The 19,665-nt window shown below is 40.9% G+C and overlaps 1 protein-coding gene across 1 annotated transcript in view; it reads left to right on the top strand.

Annotated features, from left to right (window-relative positions):
- MCC (MCC regulator of WNT signaling pathway) overlaps positions 1–19,665 on the top strand; it is a 488,910-nt gene that overhangs the window by 115,425 nt on the left and 353,820 nt on the right. The window contains exon 3 of the mRNA XM_043920198.1: positions 14,977–15,191. Coding sequence (XP_043776133.1) covers positions 14,977–15,191 — 215 coding nt within the window. The remainder of the gene's footprint in view (positions 1–14,976; positions 15,192–19,665) is intronic.

Genomic DNA, 19,665 nt, shown 5'->3' with positions numbered 1-19,665 from the left:
CTAGAAGAATTATAAAAAGAAGAACAAAGAAAGCCCACAGTCAGCAAAAGGAAGGAAATAAAGATCAGAGAAGAAAGCTATGGTACATATACACAATGGAATATTCCTCAGCCATTAAAAAGAATACATTTGAATCAGTTCTAATGAGATGGATAAAACTGGAGCCCATTATACAGAGTGAAGTAAGCCAGAAAGATAAAGACCAATACAGTATACTAACACATATATATGGAAATTAGAAAGATGGTAATGATAACCCTATATGCAAGACAGAAAAAGAGACACAGATGTATAGAACAGACTTTTGGACTCTATGGGAGAAGGCGAGGGTGGGATGATCTGAGAGAACAGCATCGAAACATGTATATTATCAAGTGTGAAACAGATCACCAGTCCAGGTTAGATGCATGAGACAAATGCTCGGGGCTGGTGCACTGGGAAGACCCAGAGGGATGGGATGGGAAGGGAGGTGGGAGAGGGGTTAAGGATGGGGAACACATGTAAATCCATGGCTGATTCATGTCAATGTATGGCAAAAACCACTACAATATTGTAAAGTAATTAGCCTCCAACTAATAAAAATAAATGAAAAAAAAAATAGAACTTGTCAATGAAGCCAATAGCTGGGTTTTAGAAAAGATAAACAAAACTGATAAACCTCTAACCAGACTCACCAGGAATAAAAAGCAAAGGACCCAATAAACAGAAATGAAACAGGAGAAAACAACAGATACCACAGAGATTTAAAAAAAAAAGCTAAGATAATACCATAAATAGTTACACACCAACAAATTGGACAACCTAGAAGAAATGGACAAGTATCTAGAAATATACAGCCTGCCAAGACTGAGTCAAGAAAAATGATAATTTGAAAAGATCATTAGAGGGGAAATAGAATCTGTAATTAAAAACAAACAAACAAACTTCCTGCAAATAAAAGTCCAGAACTGGATGGCTTCACTACCAAACTTAAGTTTGGAAAGACTACCAAACATAAAAAAGAACTTATGTCTATCCTTCTCAAACTACTCCAGAAAACTGAAGAGGAGGTAACATTCCCAAATTCATTCTATGAGGCCACCATTACCCTGATATGAAAAACGACAAAGACTACAAAAAAAGAGGTGGCGCTAGATGTAAAGAACCTACTTGCCAGTTCAGGAGATGTAAGATACGTGTGTTCAATCCTTGGTCAGAAAGATCCCCTGGAGGAGAGCATGGCAAGCCACTCCAGTGTTCTTGCCTGGAGAATCCCGTGAACCAAGGAGCCTGGTAGGCTACAGTCCATAGGGTCATACAAAATTGGACACTACTGAAGGGACTTAGCACACAGACACAGGCCATTCATCTTTGATGAATACTGATGCAAAAAATCTTCAACAAAATAGTAGAAAGCTGAATCCAACAATACAAAGTAGGTTCATACACCATGATCAAGTTGTAGTGATTCCAGGGCTGCAAGAATTGTTCAACGTATGCAAATGAATCATTGTGGTACACCACATGAGCAAAAGGGAAGACAGACACTGCATGATTGTCTCAATAGATGCAGAAAAAGCATTTGACAAAATTCAACATCCTGCATGACAAAAACCCTCATCAACATGGGTGTCAGTTCAGTTCAGTTTAGTCCCTCAGTCGTGTCCAACTCTTTGTGACCCCCTGGACTGCAGCCCGCCAGGCCTCCCTGTCCATCACCAGCTCCCGGCGTTCACTCAAACTCATGTCCATTGAGTAGGTGATGCCATCCAACCACCTCATCCTCTGTCATCCCCTTCTCCTTCTGCCCCCAATCCCTCCCAGCATCAGGGTCTTTTCCAATGAGTCAACTCTTCCCATGAGGTGGCCCAAGTACTGGAGTTTCAGCTTCAACATCAGTCCTTCCAATGAACACCCAGGACTGATCTCCTTTAGGATGGACTGGTTGGATCTCCTTGCAGTCCAAGGGACTCTCAAGAGTCTTCTCCAACACCACAGGTCAAAAGCATCAATTCTTTGGTGCTCAGCTTTCTTTACAGTCCTACTCTCACATCCATACATGACTACTGGAAAAACCATAGCTTTGACTAGATGGACTTTTGTTGGCAAAGTAATGTCTCTGCTTTTTTTTTTTTTTAATGTCTCTGCTTTTTAATATGCTGTCTAGGTTGGTCATAACTTTTCCTTCCAAGGAGTAAGCATCTTTTAATTTCATGGCTGCGCACAACATGGGTATAGAGGGAATATATTGCAACATAATAAGGTCCATTTATAATAGACAAGGCTTCCTGGGGCTTCCCTGATAGCTCAGTTGGTAAAGAATCTGCCTGCAATGCAGGAGACCCTGGTTCAATTCCTGGGTTGGGAAGATCCACTGAAGAAGGGATAGGCTACCTTCTCCAGTATTCTTGGGCTTCCCTTGTGGCTTAGCTGGTAAAGAATCCACGTGCAATGTGGGAGACCTGGATTCAACCCCTGGGTTGGGAAGATCCCCTGGAGAAGGGAAAGGCTACCCATTCCAGTATTCTAGCCTGGAGAATTTCATGGACTGTATAGTCCATGGGGTTGCAAAGAGTCAGACACGACTGAGTGACTTTCACTTTCATAAGAGATGTACAACCAACATAATGCTCAATGGTGAAAAGCTGAAAGCCTCCCTGATAAATTCAAGAACAAGACAAGGATGCCTCCTGTCACTGCTTCTGTTTAACATAGTATGAGAAATCCTAGACACAGAAATCAGTTTATATATATGTATATGTACACTCTCCTCTGCCTTTGGGTACTTTGGTTGAAAAGACAAAAACACTGTTTAAAGGATCCCTTTAAAAGTGTATGAACCTTGAAACTTCCTTCTCTTCTAGTTCGTTTTCTTGGGCTGTTTAAAAGCTCTTGACATTTGAGTGACAAATGCCATGGTACCAGATAATAACCTACAGAGCCCATCAGGGTCAAGGAGTCAAGAGGACCTAAGGGTGCCCAAACACTGTTAAGATCACTAGTAAAGGCATTTTCTGAAGTGGCTGTTGCAATGGCTTTGGCATTAAAAAAAAAAAAGAAGAAGTTCCAACTCAGCATGTACAGGGAAGCAATCCTCCTGGAATATCTTGATTATCCAGCAGCAGAGACATCACTTTGCCAACAAAGGTCCATATAGTCAAAGCTATGGCTTTTCTAGTAGTCATGTGTGGATGTGAGAGTTGGACCGTAGAGAAGGCTGAGTGCTGAAGAATTGATGCTTTCAAACTGTGATGCTGGAGAAAACTCTCCAGAGTCTCTTAGACAGCTAGGAAATCAAACTAGTCAATCCTAAAGGAAATCAACCCTAAATATTTATTGGAAAGACCTGTGCTAAAGCTGAAGCTCCAGTACTTTGGTCAACTGATGCAAAGAGCTGACTCAGTGGAAAAGACCTTGATGCTGGGAAAGATCGAGGGTAGGAGGAGAAGGGGGTAACAGATGGTCGGGTGGCGTCACTGACTCAGTGGACATGAGTTTTGAGCAAACTTGGGGAGATAGTGAAGGACAGGGAGGTCTGGCGGGCTGCAATCCATGGGGTCACAAAGAGTTAGATGTGACTGGGTGACTAAACAACAAAGCTTTTATTTGGCAAATATTACTTTCAAATTATGACCATAATTAAGGATATAGCATAGTAATGTCCGTCGTGTATCTCACAGATTTAGAAACATGAAGATCAACAGCATCCATCAAAGCAAAACATATTCATTTCCCCAAACCTGGAAAAGTATGAAACACTAAAATAGAAAATCTGTTTGGGTTTAGTCTGAGAAGTCATGTCATTTACCATGAAGAAACTATAAGAGATCTTCTCAATAAGATAGCATGATAGGATATTTAAATTGTTTCTCCTCCCATCCCCAAGTTATATCTTCATTGGTTGTTTAAGGTGTTCTGTCTTCTCAGAAGATTGAAGACACATTAAAATATAAGTACAAAACAGCTGACAAAAACAAAGATAACGAATGGTTTTGGCATCATCTAAGACAGAATGAACAAGTAATTTGTATGTTATTTTTCTATCGGAATGAAAATTTTCTGTAGTGAGTACATTTGAACCTCAGTTGTGTGTATATGTGTGTGTGCATGTAAACTTTACAATCTGCCATTAAGATGTCAAGTTCTATTTATGACACGCTGGTTTCCATCTCTCCATTCTGCAGTGACTGCAGCAGAAGAAAGAAAATATGCTATATTTCTTTCTCAGACTTCTAAGCAAGCCTGCATAAGATCACTGGATTCTTGTGTATTTCTTGAGATGTTAAATATTTTAGATTTCTTTTGCAGATTACTACCTCATGTTATAAAATACACTGTTTTATGGTGGTCTAAATTCTTGTGAGATGATGTCTGAAGTAGTGCTCATTCTGTTTTGTGTCCTGATTTTGTTTTTTATTAGCATTTCAAGCTATTTGATGCTACTCTTTTTGAATATATTGTTGTAGCCTCCTTCCCACTGGCGTTAATCAATTCATTTTAGTTAGCTTAAAACAGAGTTCATGGAAATCCAGGTGTGTTTATCTCAGGTGGCTCAGAGGTTAAAGCGTCTGCCTCCAATGCAGGAGACCCGGGTTCCATCCCTGGGTTGGGAAGATCCTGTGGAGAAGGAAATGGTAACCCACTCCAGTATCCTTGCCTGGAGAATCCCATGGACGGAGGAGCCTGGTAGGCTACAGCCCACGGGGTCGCAGAGAGTCGGACACGACTGAGCGACTTCACTTCACTAATCGTAACATGAAGGGTGTCACTGATTACCTATGTTGATTGTATCTTTTGAACTGCATAGAATGCAATAAAACTGTTCATCTGTTTTCTCTCCAGCATGAATTAACTGCAGCAGTTCATTAAGTGGCACTGTTTTTACGGGATGTTGAAGCCATTCCAATTTCAGTGGCAGTGATACAACTTGGCATGATTTTAGACACTTTGCATGAAATAAAGATGATGAGTTGTCTGAGATGAAGGCTCAGTGTGCTCACAGGAAGTGTTTAGTTTGGCCAGTCTATTTCATTGTCCATTGTTCTTTCTAGAGAACCTGTCACTCAACATTTTAACAACAAAAAGCTCAGGAAGGCTTACTTTGCTTCCTGTTTTATCTTTTATAAAACTACTGCAGGTTCACAGGAGAACATAAATGAAAGGGTATTAATAAATGACTTTAAATCAGTTAAATTTTTATGGTTGTTTCAGAAGAATTTTGTATGGTTTCCAGTTGATCCATTTAAGTTTGTTATCTACAAGAAAATCTAGTTGAAGGAGAATTTAATCCAATACCTTGTATATTTATTTAGCTCTCATTTACAAATGCTTATCAGTCAGTTCTATATAAATTTTAATGCAAAAAAAAATAACATGTCAAACTTCTCTCTTTGTATTTATAGTCTTTTCTTTGGTTTATCTGATTTAAGAAGTACTTGATAACATTTTGCTCTTGAATTATTAATATGAAACTACAGCACAGAGAATCTGTTAAGTGCCACCGAGTTTCACCGTCTGTTTAGTATAGATGAGGAAGTGGAGAACCGAAGGGTTGAATGATGATTGTCAGGTCACAGTTAGTTGGTGGCATGGCTGGGACTAGCCTGAACCTCTCCTGGCTCCTAGATCATTTTCCTGCTAATTCACACTGCTGCATTCTTTCCTTTTTTTCTCTTTCTGTATGAACAAAAACTTAGAATTCCAGCCTCTAGGATTGTGTGCTTTTCTGTTAGTGACTTGTAGGTAGAGATTTAGAACTCTGAACTCCCATAACTCCTAAAGAGTAAATTTAGTTACTAATCTAACCTATTTCCGTGTTTAATGTCAAAACCATCACAGTCAGAATGCTTTTATTTTTCTAACACACTTTGCCTTTCTTTTAACTTAGCTTATGTTATTGTTCAAGGGATTTTTCACTTAATGTATCTCATTTGGATAACAGTAACTAGGTCTAGAATCTAACGGAGTAAACATGAACATTTTCACTTTGCCTTTTGTATGTCAACTCAATTGACAAAGATTTCAACAACTCAGTTAATAAGCTTGACTTAATGGTAACACAAGGGGCTTCCCTGGTGGGTCAGATGGTAAAGAATCTGCCTGCAATGCAGGAGACCTAGGTTCAATTCTCGTGTTGGGAAGATCCCCTGGAGAAGGGAATGGCTACTCACTCCAGTATTCTGGCCTGGAGAATTCCATGAGCCTGGCGGGCTACAGTCCATGGGGTCACAAAGGGTTGGACACGGCTGAGTGACTTTCACTCACTCGCTCAGTGGTAATATAAAAGCTTCCCTGCTGGCTGAGTGGTAAAGAATCTGCCTGCAAATGCAGGAGTTCAATCCCTGTGTTAGTAAGATCCCCTAAAAGAAGGAAATGGCAACCCACTCCAGTATTCTTTTCTGGGAAATATCCCATGGATAGAAGAGCCTGGAGGCCTACAGAAGAATTGGACATGACTTAGCGACTAAAGGACAACAAATGCCCACTCCACACAACAACTGTAAGATATACCTTTTTTTTTCAAGCTTACATGGAACATTTGTAAAATTTGATCACGTCTAGGCCATAAAATGAGTTTCAACAAATTTAAAAGGACTGACATAACATAGATCATGTGTTCTGAATATAATACAGAGAATCTATAAATCAAAGCACTATGGAAACACCATATGATAGGAAATTAAGGAACATACTATGAAATAGTTCATGGATCTAAGATGGAATTATGAACATTTCAAAATAATTTGAATTGAAAGATTATGAAAATATCAATTGAAATGCAGCACTTAGAGGAAATTTTAGAGCTTTTAATGCATATATTGGAAGATAAAAGGAAAAGGGCTGATGAGCATTCATGCCAAGAATTTAGAAAGAGAACAGCAAAATAAACACAGGTAGAAGAGAAGAAAGGATATAATAAAGGCAAGAACCAAAATTAATGAAATTGAAAACAAATACATAATTTGGAGGCACAGAATAGACTGAAGATGGTTTTTCTAAAAAGACATATGAAATTGATAACTTCCTAGGTGGGAGGAATGCTAAAGTGAAAAAAGACAAGGCAAATAGTTAAGGTAGAAATGAAAAAGAGATTTAAAAAAATGAAAAATAAAAATAAGGAGAGCAGGGATTGAATACTGAGTGGGAGAGTTTCTTGCCAAGTAGGCAACCCGATCAGTCATGGATTCCAAGAAGGCTTTTTAGGTTGAGGCTGGAGGAAAAGACCATGAACTCTCCAGGTACAGTATTAGGAATGCAAAGTACCTGGGTGCTGTCTGTTGGCAATATCTGGGTTTGTCAGTCGGCTGTGCACTCGGCTGGCTGAAGGTCATGTGGCATGTTTGTAGGGCATCCAGGGGCCTCTGATTTGCACATGTAGCAACTGAGTCAAGATATGTCACCCAACTAAGTCTCCCTTGTTGGCACGCTAAGTATTCAAATAAAGGCTTATTATACCCAATATCAGGGCTTCCTGCTGGCTCAGATGGTAAAGATATCAGGTAAAAATCTGCCTGCAATGCAGGAGACTTGGTTCAATCCCTGGGTCAGGAAGATCTCCTAGAGAAAGGAATGGCAACCCACTCCAATCTTCTTGCCTGGAGAATTCCATGGACAGCAGAGCCTGGCGGGCTACAGTCCATAGGGTTGCAAGGAGTCAAGCATGACTGAGCGACTGACTCTTTCACTTTCACTTTTCATAACCAATATCAGGAGTGAAAAGGAGACATTGTTACAGATGCTGCAGACAGAAAAAGAAAAAGAAAATATTATAAATAGCTTTCTGCTGATATACTTAAAAGTTTAGAAGACATAAGGAAATTTCCAGAAAGTAGAGCTTACTAAAACTGATTCATTAAGGGATATAAAACATGAATAGTTTTATAACTAGTAATGAAATTAAAACAGTAATTTTTTAAAAAATCTTTCCACAGAGAACACTTGAGGCCCAGTCAACTTCACCGGCAAAGTCTACCTAACACTGAAGTGAAGTGAAGTGAAAGTGGCTCAGTCGTGTCCAACTCTTTGTGACCCCATGGACTGTATAGTCCATGGAATTCTCCAGGCCAGAATACAGGAGTGGGTAGCCTTTCCCTTCTCCACGGGATCCTCCCAACCCAGGGATTGAACCCAGGTCTCCCGCATTGCAGGTAGATTCTTTACCAGCTGATCCACGAGGGAAGCCCAAGAATATTGGAGTGGTAGCCTGTCCCTTCTCCAGTGGATCTTCCCGACCCAGGAATTGAACCGGGGTCTCATGCATTGCAGGTGGATTCTTTACCAGCTGAGCTAGCAGGGAAGCACATCTAATGCTGAAAGAGCAATTAACTGTAGTCTCACATAAGCTTACATATAACCCTGATACCAAAGCATGACCAGTACAGTGAAGGAAAATTATAGGCCAGTTTTACTTTTGTACAGAGATGTAAAAATTGTAAATAAAATGCTAGCAAATCAAAATCAATAATACGTAAACAAGATAGCACATATTTTGACTATGTTGTATTTGTCTCTTGAATGCAAACTTGCTTTAACATTAGAAAATTAATATAATCTATCATATTTTTTTAGAAAAGCTTAAATAAAAACCACCAACTTTTCAGTAATAAAGAATAAAAGAATTCTATTTTTTTCACTGAGAAGCTAGAATCACTATTTACTTTTTGTACTCCTATTTGTGTGTTCCCCACCCTGGCATTTTCCCGTTTCGATCAGACTAATTTTTCAGCCAGAATCATGAGGACCCCTGTGGGGCATGCTGATAAGGCATAGGTATGATTCTTCTCACCACAGAGAACAATCCCCATTTTGTCTTATGATACTTAAAAATCAGTGACTACCAAGGGCCTACTGAATACATGGTCCATTAATATGTCTTGTAAGAGAAGAGTAAATTGATCCAGAATACAATCTCTGCCTTCTAACCAAGAGAGACAAAATCTTTTAAAAAAATCTTGAACTCTTGTAGAGAGTAGGTATTAGCCCCCCAATTCCAAGCCAGCCTCAGCGTGAAGTAAAGCTTAATTACTCTTCTTTACTCCAGTGCTCCTTATTTTAACACACTTTCCCTAAAATCCCTTAAGAATTCTTTAGCCCTGAATTACCCACCCACTTGCTTATTGCCTTCACTTGTCCAGTTTAGACAAATCAAGATAAGATGCCAAATATTATTTTTAATTTTTTAAAAGGTTAACGATGATTACCTCAGCATCTTTTTTCATTGCTGAAGGGAATACACTGCTTTTTATATTAAAGTTGGTGAACAACAGAATAGTAGACTCTCAAGCTGAAGAATAATTTTAAAAGCTGTTCTAGCTATCCCTTTGACTGTTTCTAAACTATCTCCCATTTAGTGTTCTCAAGCCTTTATTTAAACATATCAGGCACTGTTGAACTTGCTTGTACAGAGTGTAACATTAAGAAGTATCCACTAATGATGATGATGTTGATAAGCATACTTCAATAAAAAAATGTATTTCTTCATTTCTTTCTTTCTTGTCACCTGTCAGTAGTTTTGGGGTTGTGGGTAGGTTGGGGAAGGGAATTGCATTTCAGAATGCATCGTCCACTCTGATGTGCCACTGAAATTCAGTGCATTGTCCCCAGAAAGGACACGTGATCTGTATTCAAAATAGAACACTAATAGGCTCACTTCCTAGAGATTGCCAAAGGCCAAAAAACTGACTTTTATCACCAGGGAGGTAATATTATTTACCTCCCCTTAGTAAGATATGTGCTTCAAATTACTTTTTGTTTCTTCCCAGAAGGACACAGGTTTCTTTTAGCTATCCTTTTCTCCCCAATTCTCCTTGAAACCACAGACACAAATTTTAAGATAGTCAGCCTGTGTTTGCAATGTAATTTGTGCTAGAGAAAGCTGGAGGCCCTCATGGGAATTAAGCTCCTGAATTTTGTACCAAGAGTTGGCATTAATAAATGACTGAAGACTCATATGGTGATTCTGCTTTGGACTGAGTGATTTACTACTGCTTTTGCTGATGTCAGTGTTAGGAATCGTAAACGTGCTGTGACGAGGACGGCTGACACCTGGCCGTCAGTTGCTTCAAATTCCCTGCGCTTCTTTCTGTTGGTGTGTTAGGTCTGAGTGCAGACAGGTAGCTGCTTCCAGTTAAAAGGAGTATTTTCTCTCTTGCCACTGATGGTAATAAATTACGGAGTTCTCTCTAAACAATCCACATAAATGCAAGATTAATGAGCCCTAAATACAAACAGTATCACAAAACACTGTTAGTACATGTCTCAGGATCCCCTAAACGCCGTGTTATCACCTGCCTGTGATGTGATGAGAAGCCTCTGGCGTTCAAATGAAGGATGGAAAAGAAAGAACCAGAGGCAGCAAACAGGAGTGGCCAGGACAGCCAGAGCACAAGTCTGATGAACAAATGTCTACTCTGTCCCTGCTGCCGCCACTGCTGGGCAGGACAGATTTCCTCATGGTCCTGGCCACAGGTTTTGGGGAGGCCAGGTGTCCTCTGGATATGAGTTGGCCAAGTAGAATAGAGGAAACAAAGTCTATCAAACCTGATAACTGGAGACTTTGACTTATTAATGGAATATTCCATTCTCAGGGAAACATAACTTTGGCCCTGACCTAATTGGCTATTTTCATTGTCTTTAATGCTGATATTAAGTATACTACAAAGCTATTGGTGACGTTTTAGTCACAGGTTAGGTGCCAAAGATGTATTTTTTAAGAACTGGTCATTTTAACAGGTACCTTTCAGAACCTGGGTGGTATACAATTTCCCTCATGTGTTTGTTCCCTATTAAATTGTCCAAAATGGATTACAAATAACTAAAATCATGAGCTGTGACCAGATAATTGCTCACATTTCTTGGTCAGTTTGTCATATACCAGGAATTGTCTGAAATGTTCTACATATTTGAATCTTAGCTCTCACAACACATCTATGAAATACATACTATTGAGCTAGTGGTAAAGAGTCTGCCTGCCAGTGCAGGAGGTGTAAAGAGACACAGGTTTGATCCCTGGGTCGATCAGATCCCCTGGAGGAGGGCATGGCAACCCACTCCAGTATTCTTGTCTGGAGAATCCCATGGACAGAGGAGCCAGGTGGGCTACAGTCCATGGAGTCGCAAAGGGTTGGACATGACTGAAGTGAATTAGCGCTAGACATGCTGATTATGAAGATGGGAAAACTGAAGCTTAGGTTACATAATTTGCTTGAAGTCACATAGCTGGTCATGGTGACTCTTGACTTGACCTCAAGGAATCTGACCGCAAAACCCCAGCTCTTAACCACTGTTCTGTGTAAATGAGCAAAGTCTCTAAAGTGAAAGAAAATATCTTTTTCTTAAAATGGAAAAAAATGAATTCATTGTTCATAGGCTGTACATAGATCTATGTAAGGTAGCGTATGTAAGAGTCTTAGGACAGCACCTGGTCCTTAGTGGCTTTGAATAAATTTTATCCTTCATGATTATTGTGTCATTAACATAAATATCAGGTGTATCACATGTTGGTTTGCCTTATTCTCACAGGGGATTTGGTTCATGGAAGGTGGCATGGTGCCTTTGCTGCATAAGCACGCTAATTGCAGGCTTTAGAACCAAACCTGGGTGTCACTTTGAAAATGGGATTAAAGCCCTAGCTTGTAGCTGCCAAGTACCCAGCAGAGCAAGGATCTCAGTGTTTGGCAGATTTTCTGTTCTAGCATGCTTTCTGAAAGCAGGGTTTCCCAGTGATGTATTTTATAAACATATCAAATTGCCACTTGTTTCTTATGCTTTTCTGATAAGAGAAACATTTGGAATCTGTGCCCTGCCACCTTTACACACTAAACATTCAGCTTTTAAGAAACACATCTCACCTCTTCCTTCAGAGCCCCCGCGAGGATTATGGAGGCAGACCTTGGGCCTCCTTGGTTCTCCATGTGCAGAGCTCTCCAGGCCCAGGGAGTGCTTCGGCCTCTGGTGTTTAGAGGGCTCTGTGCAGTCACTGTCCTGACGGCCGGGAGAGCCCCTGCTCAGGGCTCGTCACGCTCTGGGTATTCCGTGCCCACCCCCAAAGCCTTAACCCCAGTGTGCCAGTTGTCAGAGATGGAGCCGTGGGGACCGTGGAGGGGAGAATGGAGTTCGATGGGGTCATGGTGGCGGCGGCCTCCTGATGGGGTGAGTGTCCTCCTGAGGACGGGCGCCAGAGAGGCCAGTGAGCATGGGGCCCTGTAGACGACAATGTGTCCAAGTTCAGGGAGAGAGGCTTCTTTTGAGGTTAGCAAGAGAGTGAACAGAGACTGGCATGAGGCTGAAGGTGAGCCTAAAAACATCAAACACTATCATATTTCATAGAGCAATATGAAATACATATTTCAAATTTTTCCATGAGTTCTTCCAAGTTAAATGACTGGTTTTGCCTCAGGATTGTTGGGTTTTATATAGAAACGTCTAGTGTGACAACAGATTGGAGGAGAGTGATGGGAATAGTCTACTGTGTCTTTTAGTTGAAATGTAGTTGACTTATAACGTTGTATTAACTCCTGCTGTACAGCAGAGTGTCTCAGCTACACACACCTACTGTATTGTTTTAAAATGCACTTCGTTGTTTGTGGTCCGTTTATGTAGACGCTAATATGATTGTCTTGGCTCCTTGGCAGAGGATCTGAGTTCTCAGCATCACTTCAGCAAAGGTTGTTAAGGTAATAGTGTGAGGGCCTTTTCATCTTTCTGATTAACATGGAGCTTAGTTAACCTGATTATATGACTCTGCCCGAAACTGGATTTGGGTCTGTTAATACAGCATAATAAATTCAAATGAAGCTTCCTTGGGCTGTCTAGTCCAAGAGCTGGTGTGTTTTATTTTTTGAAACAAAGTTCTCGTAAACAACTTTGCATAAAGAAAGAAGTTTAAGTGTATCATTTACTTTGATTTTTTAAATTAATCTTCATCTTGCTTTTCCTGATTAAGAAGTGAAACCCTGGGGTACTACAACTGCCAGTGATTCAGCAACCCATTCAATAAATGTGTAATAAACACCAGATATGTCACAGGCTATGTGCAAGGTGCTGGGGATACCATAGTCAAACATACAAGACAAGTGCCCAACCCTATGCTGCTTGCCTTATGTATGACCTACCAGGCTAGCAATGATTCAGCCCATTCCTGAGCTCAGTCTTCTGGCCACACGTTACTGGAGCCAGGACAGAGAATGTGAGGAGGCCAGGCAGACAGAGAGCGTTCAGAGGAGTGTACAGAAGCAGGGCAAGCATTTTGAAGTCTGTGTTGAAATGGAAAGCAAAGCCACCCTTGCAATTCAGTGAATAGACTTTAATATTAAAATAAACTTTGGGCAGTTGCAAACATAGTAACAGAATTGTCTGCTTTGGTAAAGACATGTCACCCTGCTATATATCATTGTATGAAAAGAATGTTGGGTCAGATTGACTAAAGAAGATCAGCAGAATATGAACAGTAGAGGAAAAGTATCTGAAGTGGTTCCAGACAAGACAGTTTTCCTAATTACCTTGGTGAAATTCACCAGTTCCCAATAAGAGGAGATTGGAAATTCACATCAGAACCTGCTGTACATAATTTGTAGTTTTCTGTATGTAATTACACTCAAGTAAATTGTAGAGGAATCTGCATATGTTCTTTCGTAGTACAAATTGAATCATTTTAATGAATCCCTTTTTTTGCAATTAAAAGTCATGTATCAAGACCCACTGAAATGAAAACTACATAGGCAGGGACTGCAGCTCCTCATGCTCACTGCTCTATCCCCGGCACCTAGCTTGGTGCCTGTGAGCAGCCCTTTTTTTGTAAAGTTTTCTGACTGCCCAGGTCTTTCGCATACTCATCCTTCTCTTGGGAAAAGGTCTCATCTTACAAATCCTATCTCCCCAAAGAGGAAACCAGAAAACACATTTCCCAGCCTCTGGAAAACACATTTTCCTTGCAGCTGAGACAGATGCATGTGACCGACGATCCACCAGCCAGCTGCACCCACAAGGGACTTTGAATCCGAAGTAAACACAAAGAAGCAAGCATCACCCGAAGTCTAATTTTTTCTAGCAAATGTAGCAACTGAAGCATCAGTCTTTCTCCAGTAAGCTTTTCCCGAGCATCCCCCATCCCTCATGAGGGCTGCTGGGTTAGACCTTCTCTAGGTTTACTTTTCACTGTACTTTGCTGTGCTGTTCTAATGGTTAGCATCTTTTATTAGGGTCTAATCTGCTGTGATAGTTAATGTAATCCTAATTCCTCTCACAAACCAAAAATATATGGTGAATCCAACACAAAGGAAGTTTCCTTTTCCTGATCACATAAAGGGAAAATGGTACCTGGGCTCCGCAGACAGCCCTGCTGCAGGCGGTGGTTCGCAGATCCAGGCGTCTTCTGTCCTGCGGCTTTGCCATCTGTACCGCGCAGCTTCAAGGGTGCCATGCCCGTCGGCACCCGGCCAGAGGCAGAGGGCAGGAGGAACCCACTCGGGGCTTTGTGAGCCAGGCTCTAAAGCTGCGCTTGTCACTTGTGCTCACATTCTGTTGCTGAGAGCACGGCCCCGTGGCAGTGCAGTCTCGCTGCCTGGAGCTTCTCCCAGGTAAGAGTATTTTGACACCAGAAAATGACAACAAATGCCGTATCGAACTTTCTATCTTCCCACTTGCTTCCTTCCTGCTCAAGTGGGGAAAAGGATGACAGAACACTAAATCACAGACAGCTGTAGCTGTGATCAGGCTTCCCTTTTTTCGGCTCATGAGTGCTTTTCGCTAAACATTTCTGTTGGACCGGGGGAAGGTGCGTATTCATTGGGTAGTTATTTCTAAATGCTTCGCCTGAAACGGCTTTTATCTCCAGGCACCCCATGTGTCACTTTGAAAGGGAAAATGCTTAGTGTGCAGCCGGGCGCCACATGTGTTCTGATGCGTGGATTTCCAAATCGTTGCCTCTTGGCCACCCACAGGCTAACGCAGGAAACGTCTCTCCCCCCCCCCCAACCCTGCTGTCTCTTCTGGACCTAGGTGCCTTATCAGCGGCCAGGGAGAGCTGGGAGTACACCTCGGGAGCCAGGGACCGCCAGGGCCCGGCCTTGCAGAGTCAGCCAGCCCTGCAGAAGCTTTTGGACTATGGGGGAAGCTCTTTGCACCAGCAGGCTGCTGTGCTCCGCAAGCTGCTCGCGCAGTCCCCACGCTTTGGCAACTCTGTAGGAGGAAGCTACCTAGAACTGGCCAACACGGTGAGTCCTTTCTGGTTCAGAGAACACATCTTTAGGCCTGGGTGGATGCCAATCTGCATATTTGAATTCTGAGCTCCAGAGGACATATCAGGTATTGTCTCTTTTTATTGAGCTAAACAATTGTACCATCTCCAGCATTGCCAATGATGTTAAGTGCTCCAAATGCTTATGACTGGTGACTTCCCTTGTACGGATTTAATTTCTAGTATATCTACAATGGCTTCACCTTAATGAGAACACTTTTCTGGTATCAGACATTATAGATTAATAGGGTGTAATCCTCTGTGCTCCCTAATTTGGACTTTACTCGTTGAAAAAGAAAATACTTCTTTGAAAGTTTGATCAGTCTTTCTGCTTGTACTTTAAAAACATACTCTGTTGAAAACTGGAATTTCATTAGGCTTAATTTGAACTTCCTTTTTACCTCAGGATGAATTATTACCATGATGACCCTTGAATGAAAAGCTGTTGCCTTCCTTTTTAAGTAGAGCTGGGAAATGAGGCTGGGTGGCTGATGGCGTGGGCTCTATTGAGGGTGACATGCACACAGTTTATAAATTAAGGTTGTTATCCAGCCATGGTGTGAAAGGTCCATAAACGGACCTGGGTTTTTTGAAACTGAAGGTGGTATAAACATCGTGACAACTTCATTTATGTATATTTACAATCTGTTTTGAGGTTCGACCAGTGGTTTTTAGACTTTTTAAGTTTGAGGCATATTTTCTAATTCTGACGTTTTTGGTGACGTGTCTGAAGCCACTAATAATCCTAAATATGCAGCAGTAGTTAAAGTACAGTCATCAGACAAGTCCTAATTAAGAGACATTCTATAAAATACTTGACCCCTTGAGATTGTCAAGGATATCGAAAGTAAGGAAAGTTTGAGAAAGAGAAACTGTCACCACTAAGAGAAGCCTAAGAAGATCTGACAACTAAATATAATGTGGTACCCTGGCTGGGACATCGGGTACAAACTAAGAAAATCTGGGTGAATTATGGATTTTAGTTAATAACAGTGTACCAGTATTGATTCATGAATGGTGCCACTATATCATGATCATGTAAGATGTTCGTAACGGGGGAAACTGAATGAGAAGTGTGTGACAACTCTCTGTCCCATCTTCGCAACTTTTCACAAAAATTTTAAATATATTAAAACTACACAGTCTCACACACACAGTCACTACTAGGGTGTAACTGTGTTTCATAAAATCTGTAAAAGAACCCATAGTCATTGTATTGTCCCTTTAAGGACATTCTTGTTCCATTTGAGTAGAACCACTGACTATCCTGGGACTTCCCTGGTGGCTCAGACGGTAAAGCGTCTTCTTACAATGCGGGAGACCTGGGTTCAATCCCTGGGTCAGGAATATCCCCTGGAGAAGGAAATGGCAACCCACTCTAGTACTCTTGCCTGGAAAATCCCTTGGATGGAGGAGCGTGGTGGGCTACAGTCCACCACAGTGCAAAGAGTCGGACACGACTGAGCGACTTCACTTTACTTTATTGACTATCCTAACTTGCCTTCCTGTGTGCCCAGGAGACAGCCAAGCAGCAGGAAATCTACTCATCTCCGTGATTCTTTCCCCACCCACCCCCTGACAAACCGCCCCCCCAAGGATATGCCTTCCAGGGATTGAACCCCCAACCCTGCTGTAGAGGCACAGAGCCTTAACCACTAGGCCATCAGGGAAGTCCCAGACCTTGATCTTAACCCTTGCAGTAACTGCTTGCATTCTGTTCTGTTCTCTTTACAGTCCTGTCAGAGGCCAGCTCAGCTCCCAGGTTCCCATCAGCCAGGTTCTCTTTGTGAATTATTGGTGAAGCTTGGGAATTGCTGGAGCTCTGCCTGCAGGGGCCCCTCCAGAGGCTAGTTTGAGAAGCACTCCCTTAAATGTTGAGCACCAGCTCATGCAGGAGTGTTTGTTTTATTAAAAGTCATGACCTTGGAAGTCCCTGGTGGTCTAGTGATTAGCACTCCACACTCTCACTGCTGAGGGCCCAAATTAGTACCTGCTTGGGGAACTAAAGGCCCACAAGCCACATGATGTGGTTAAAAAAAAGTCATGACCTATACATTTACAGTTCGCACACTTTTCTGTATATATGTTGTTGACACAAATAACCAACAAACAATCGATAATAGGAATAGAAGAGTTTTATTTGAGTCAGCTGAGGACGATAGCCCAGAAAACAGCCTCTCAGATAGCTTCTGAAGAACTGGTCCAGAGAAGCAGGCTTTTCAGCTGTTTTATATCTTGTCAGAACAAAGAACGTTAAGCAAGTTGTGGATTCATTCCTTCGAGGTTTCAAAAAAAGAGATCAGATGTACACAGCAGTCATGGCCTTGGCACCTGCGGGAGCACTGGCACTGGTGTCCCAGGACAAAAATGTTTTACTTCTGGCCAGTGGGCCCTTTTCCTTATTAATTAAAGCAGATGTACAATGCATGTTTGATAGAACACAGTCTGTTTTAGTTGCCGTGAAATTCAGGTTTACTCATGTATAAGCCAGGATGGGTTCTCCATACCTCAATATGTGAAAATTTCTTTTACTGATGTTATATGTCTATAAAAGCTTATAATGAACACAGAATCAGTGATGGTGATGTATTCAATGGTATTCATTGGAACACATTGAATACATTTCTTTTAAAAAAAAAGTTGTTATTCCACAAACGAACAAATATAATTGTACATGCTTACTTAAGGTGATCCTTGGTGAGAATCAGACCAAAACGAAAATGTAGGCACTTGAACTCTGTAACAGTGATTATGTTCTTTATCTTCTCACTGATTTGAACAGCACAGTTTTTAAGAATTCCCTGGTGGTCCAGTGGTTGGGACTCCATGCTTCCACTGCAAGGGGCAAGGGTTCAATCCCTGGTCAGCGAACTAAGATCACACAAGATGCTTGGTGCAGCCAGAAAAAAGAAAACACATAACTTAAAACATATGTTTTATTGAAGTATAGTTGATTTAAAATGTTGTGTAAGTTTCTGCTGTGTAGCAAAGTGATTCAGTTATACATACATAAACATATATTCTTTTTAATACTCTTTCTTATTTTAGTTTATCACAGGATATTGAATATACTTTCCTGTGTTCTCTTGTTTATCTGTCCTGTATATGCTGTATCTGCTAACCCCAAACTTCCACTCCATCCCTTCCCCACCCCTTTCCTCCTTGGCAACTATAAGTCTGTTCTCTATGTCTGTGACTCTATATCTGCTTCACAAATATGTTCATTTATGTTGTATTTTAGATTCCATATATAAGTGATATCATATGGTATTTGTCTTCCCCTTTCTGACTTACTTCACTTAACATCATAATCTCTAGTTGCATCCATATGGCTGCAAGTGGCATCAATTTATTCCTTTTTATGGCTGAGTAATATTCCATTGTGTATGTATACTATATCTTTATTCATTCATCTGCCAATGGACATTTAGGTTGCTTCCTTGTCTTGGCTATTGTAAATAGTGCATGAACACTGGGGTGCATGAATCTTTTAGAAGTAAATTTTCATCTTTTCTGGATATATGCATAAAAGTGACATTATTGGATCACATGGAAATTCTATATTTAAGTTTTTTTAATTTTAATTGAAGGATAATTATAATATTGTGTTGGTTTCTGCCATACATCAGCATGGATCAGCCATAGGTACACATATGTCCCCTCCCTCATAAGCCTCCCTCCCATCTCCCACCCCATCCAACCCCTCTAGGTTGTAACAGAGCACTGGTTTGAGTTCCTGAGCCTTACAGAAAATTCCCATTGGCTATCCCTTTTACACATGGTAGTGTATGTGTTTCCATGTTACTCTCTCCATTCATCCCACCCTTTCCTTCCTACCCCTCCCATGTCCATGAGTCTGCTCTCTATGTCTGCGTCTCCACTGCTGCCCTGCAAATAGGTTCTTCAGTACCATCTTTCTAGATCCCATATATTTGTTAACATACAATGTTTGTTTTTCTCTTTCTGACTTACTTCACTCTGCATAATAGGCTCTAGGTTCGTCCACCTCATTTGCACTTACTCAAATGCATTCCTTTTTATGGTATTTTTAGTTTTTTAAGGAACCTCCATACTGTTTTCCATAGTGGGTGTACAAACTTCCATTTCCACCAACAGTGTAGGAGGATTCCCTTTTCTCCACATCCTCTCCAGAATTTGTTATTTGTAGACTTTTTAATGTTGACCATGCTGACTAATATAAAGTGGTACTTCATTGTAGTTTTGATTTGCGTTTCTCTGATAATGAACAGCTTGGAGCATCTTTTGATATGCCTTTTGATCATCTCTGTATGTCTTCTTTGGAGAAATATTTAGGTCTTCCGCTCATTTTTCTATTGGGTCTTTTGTTTCTTTATTATTGAGTTGTATGAACTGTATATTTTGGAAATTAAGGCCTTGCTTAATTAATTAATTAAGTCACATTATTTGCAAATACTTTCTCCCAGTCTGCA

This window comes from Cervus elaphus, chromosome 12 (genome assembly GCF_910594005.1).
Source record: "Cervus elaphus chromosome 12, mCerEla1.1, whole genome shotgun sequence".
In the NCBI taxonomy this organism is placed as follows: Eukaryota; Metazoa; Chordata; class Mammalia; order Artiodactyla; family Cervidae; genus Cervus; species Cervus elaphus.
The sequence above is the reverse complement of the archived record's forward strand: the minus strand, read 5'-3'. Positions and strand labels throughout refer to the sequence as shown.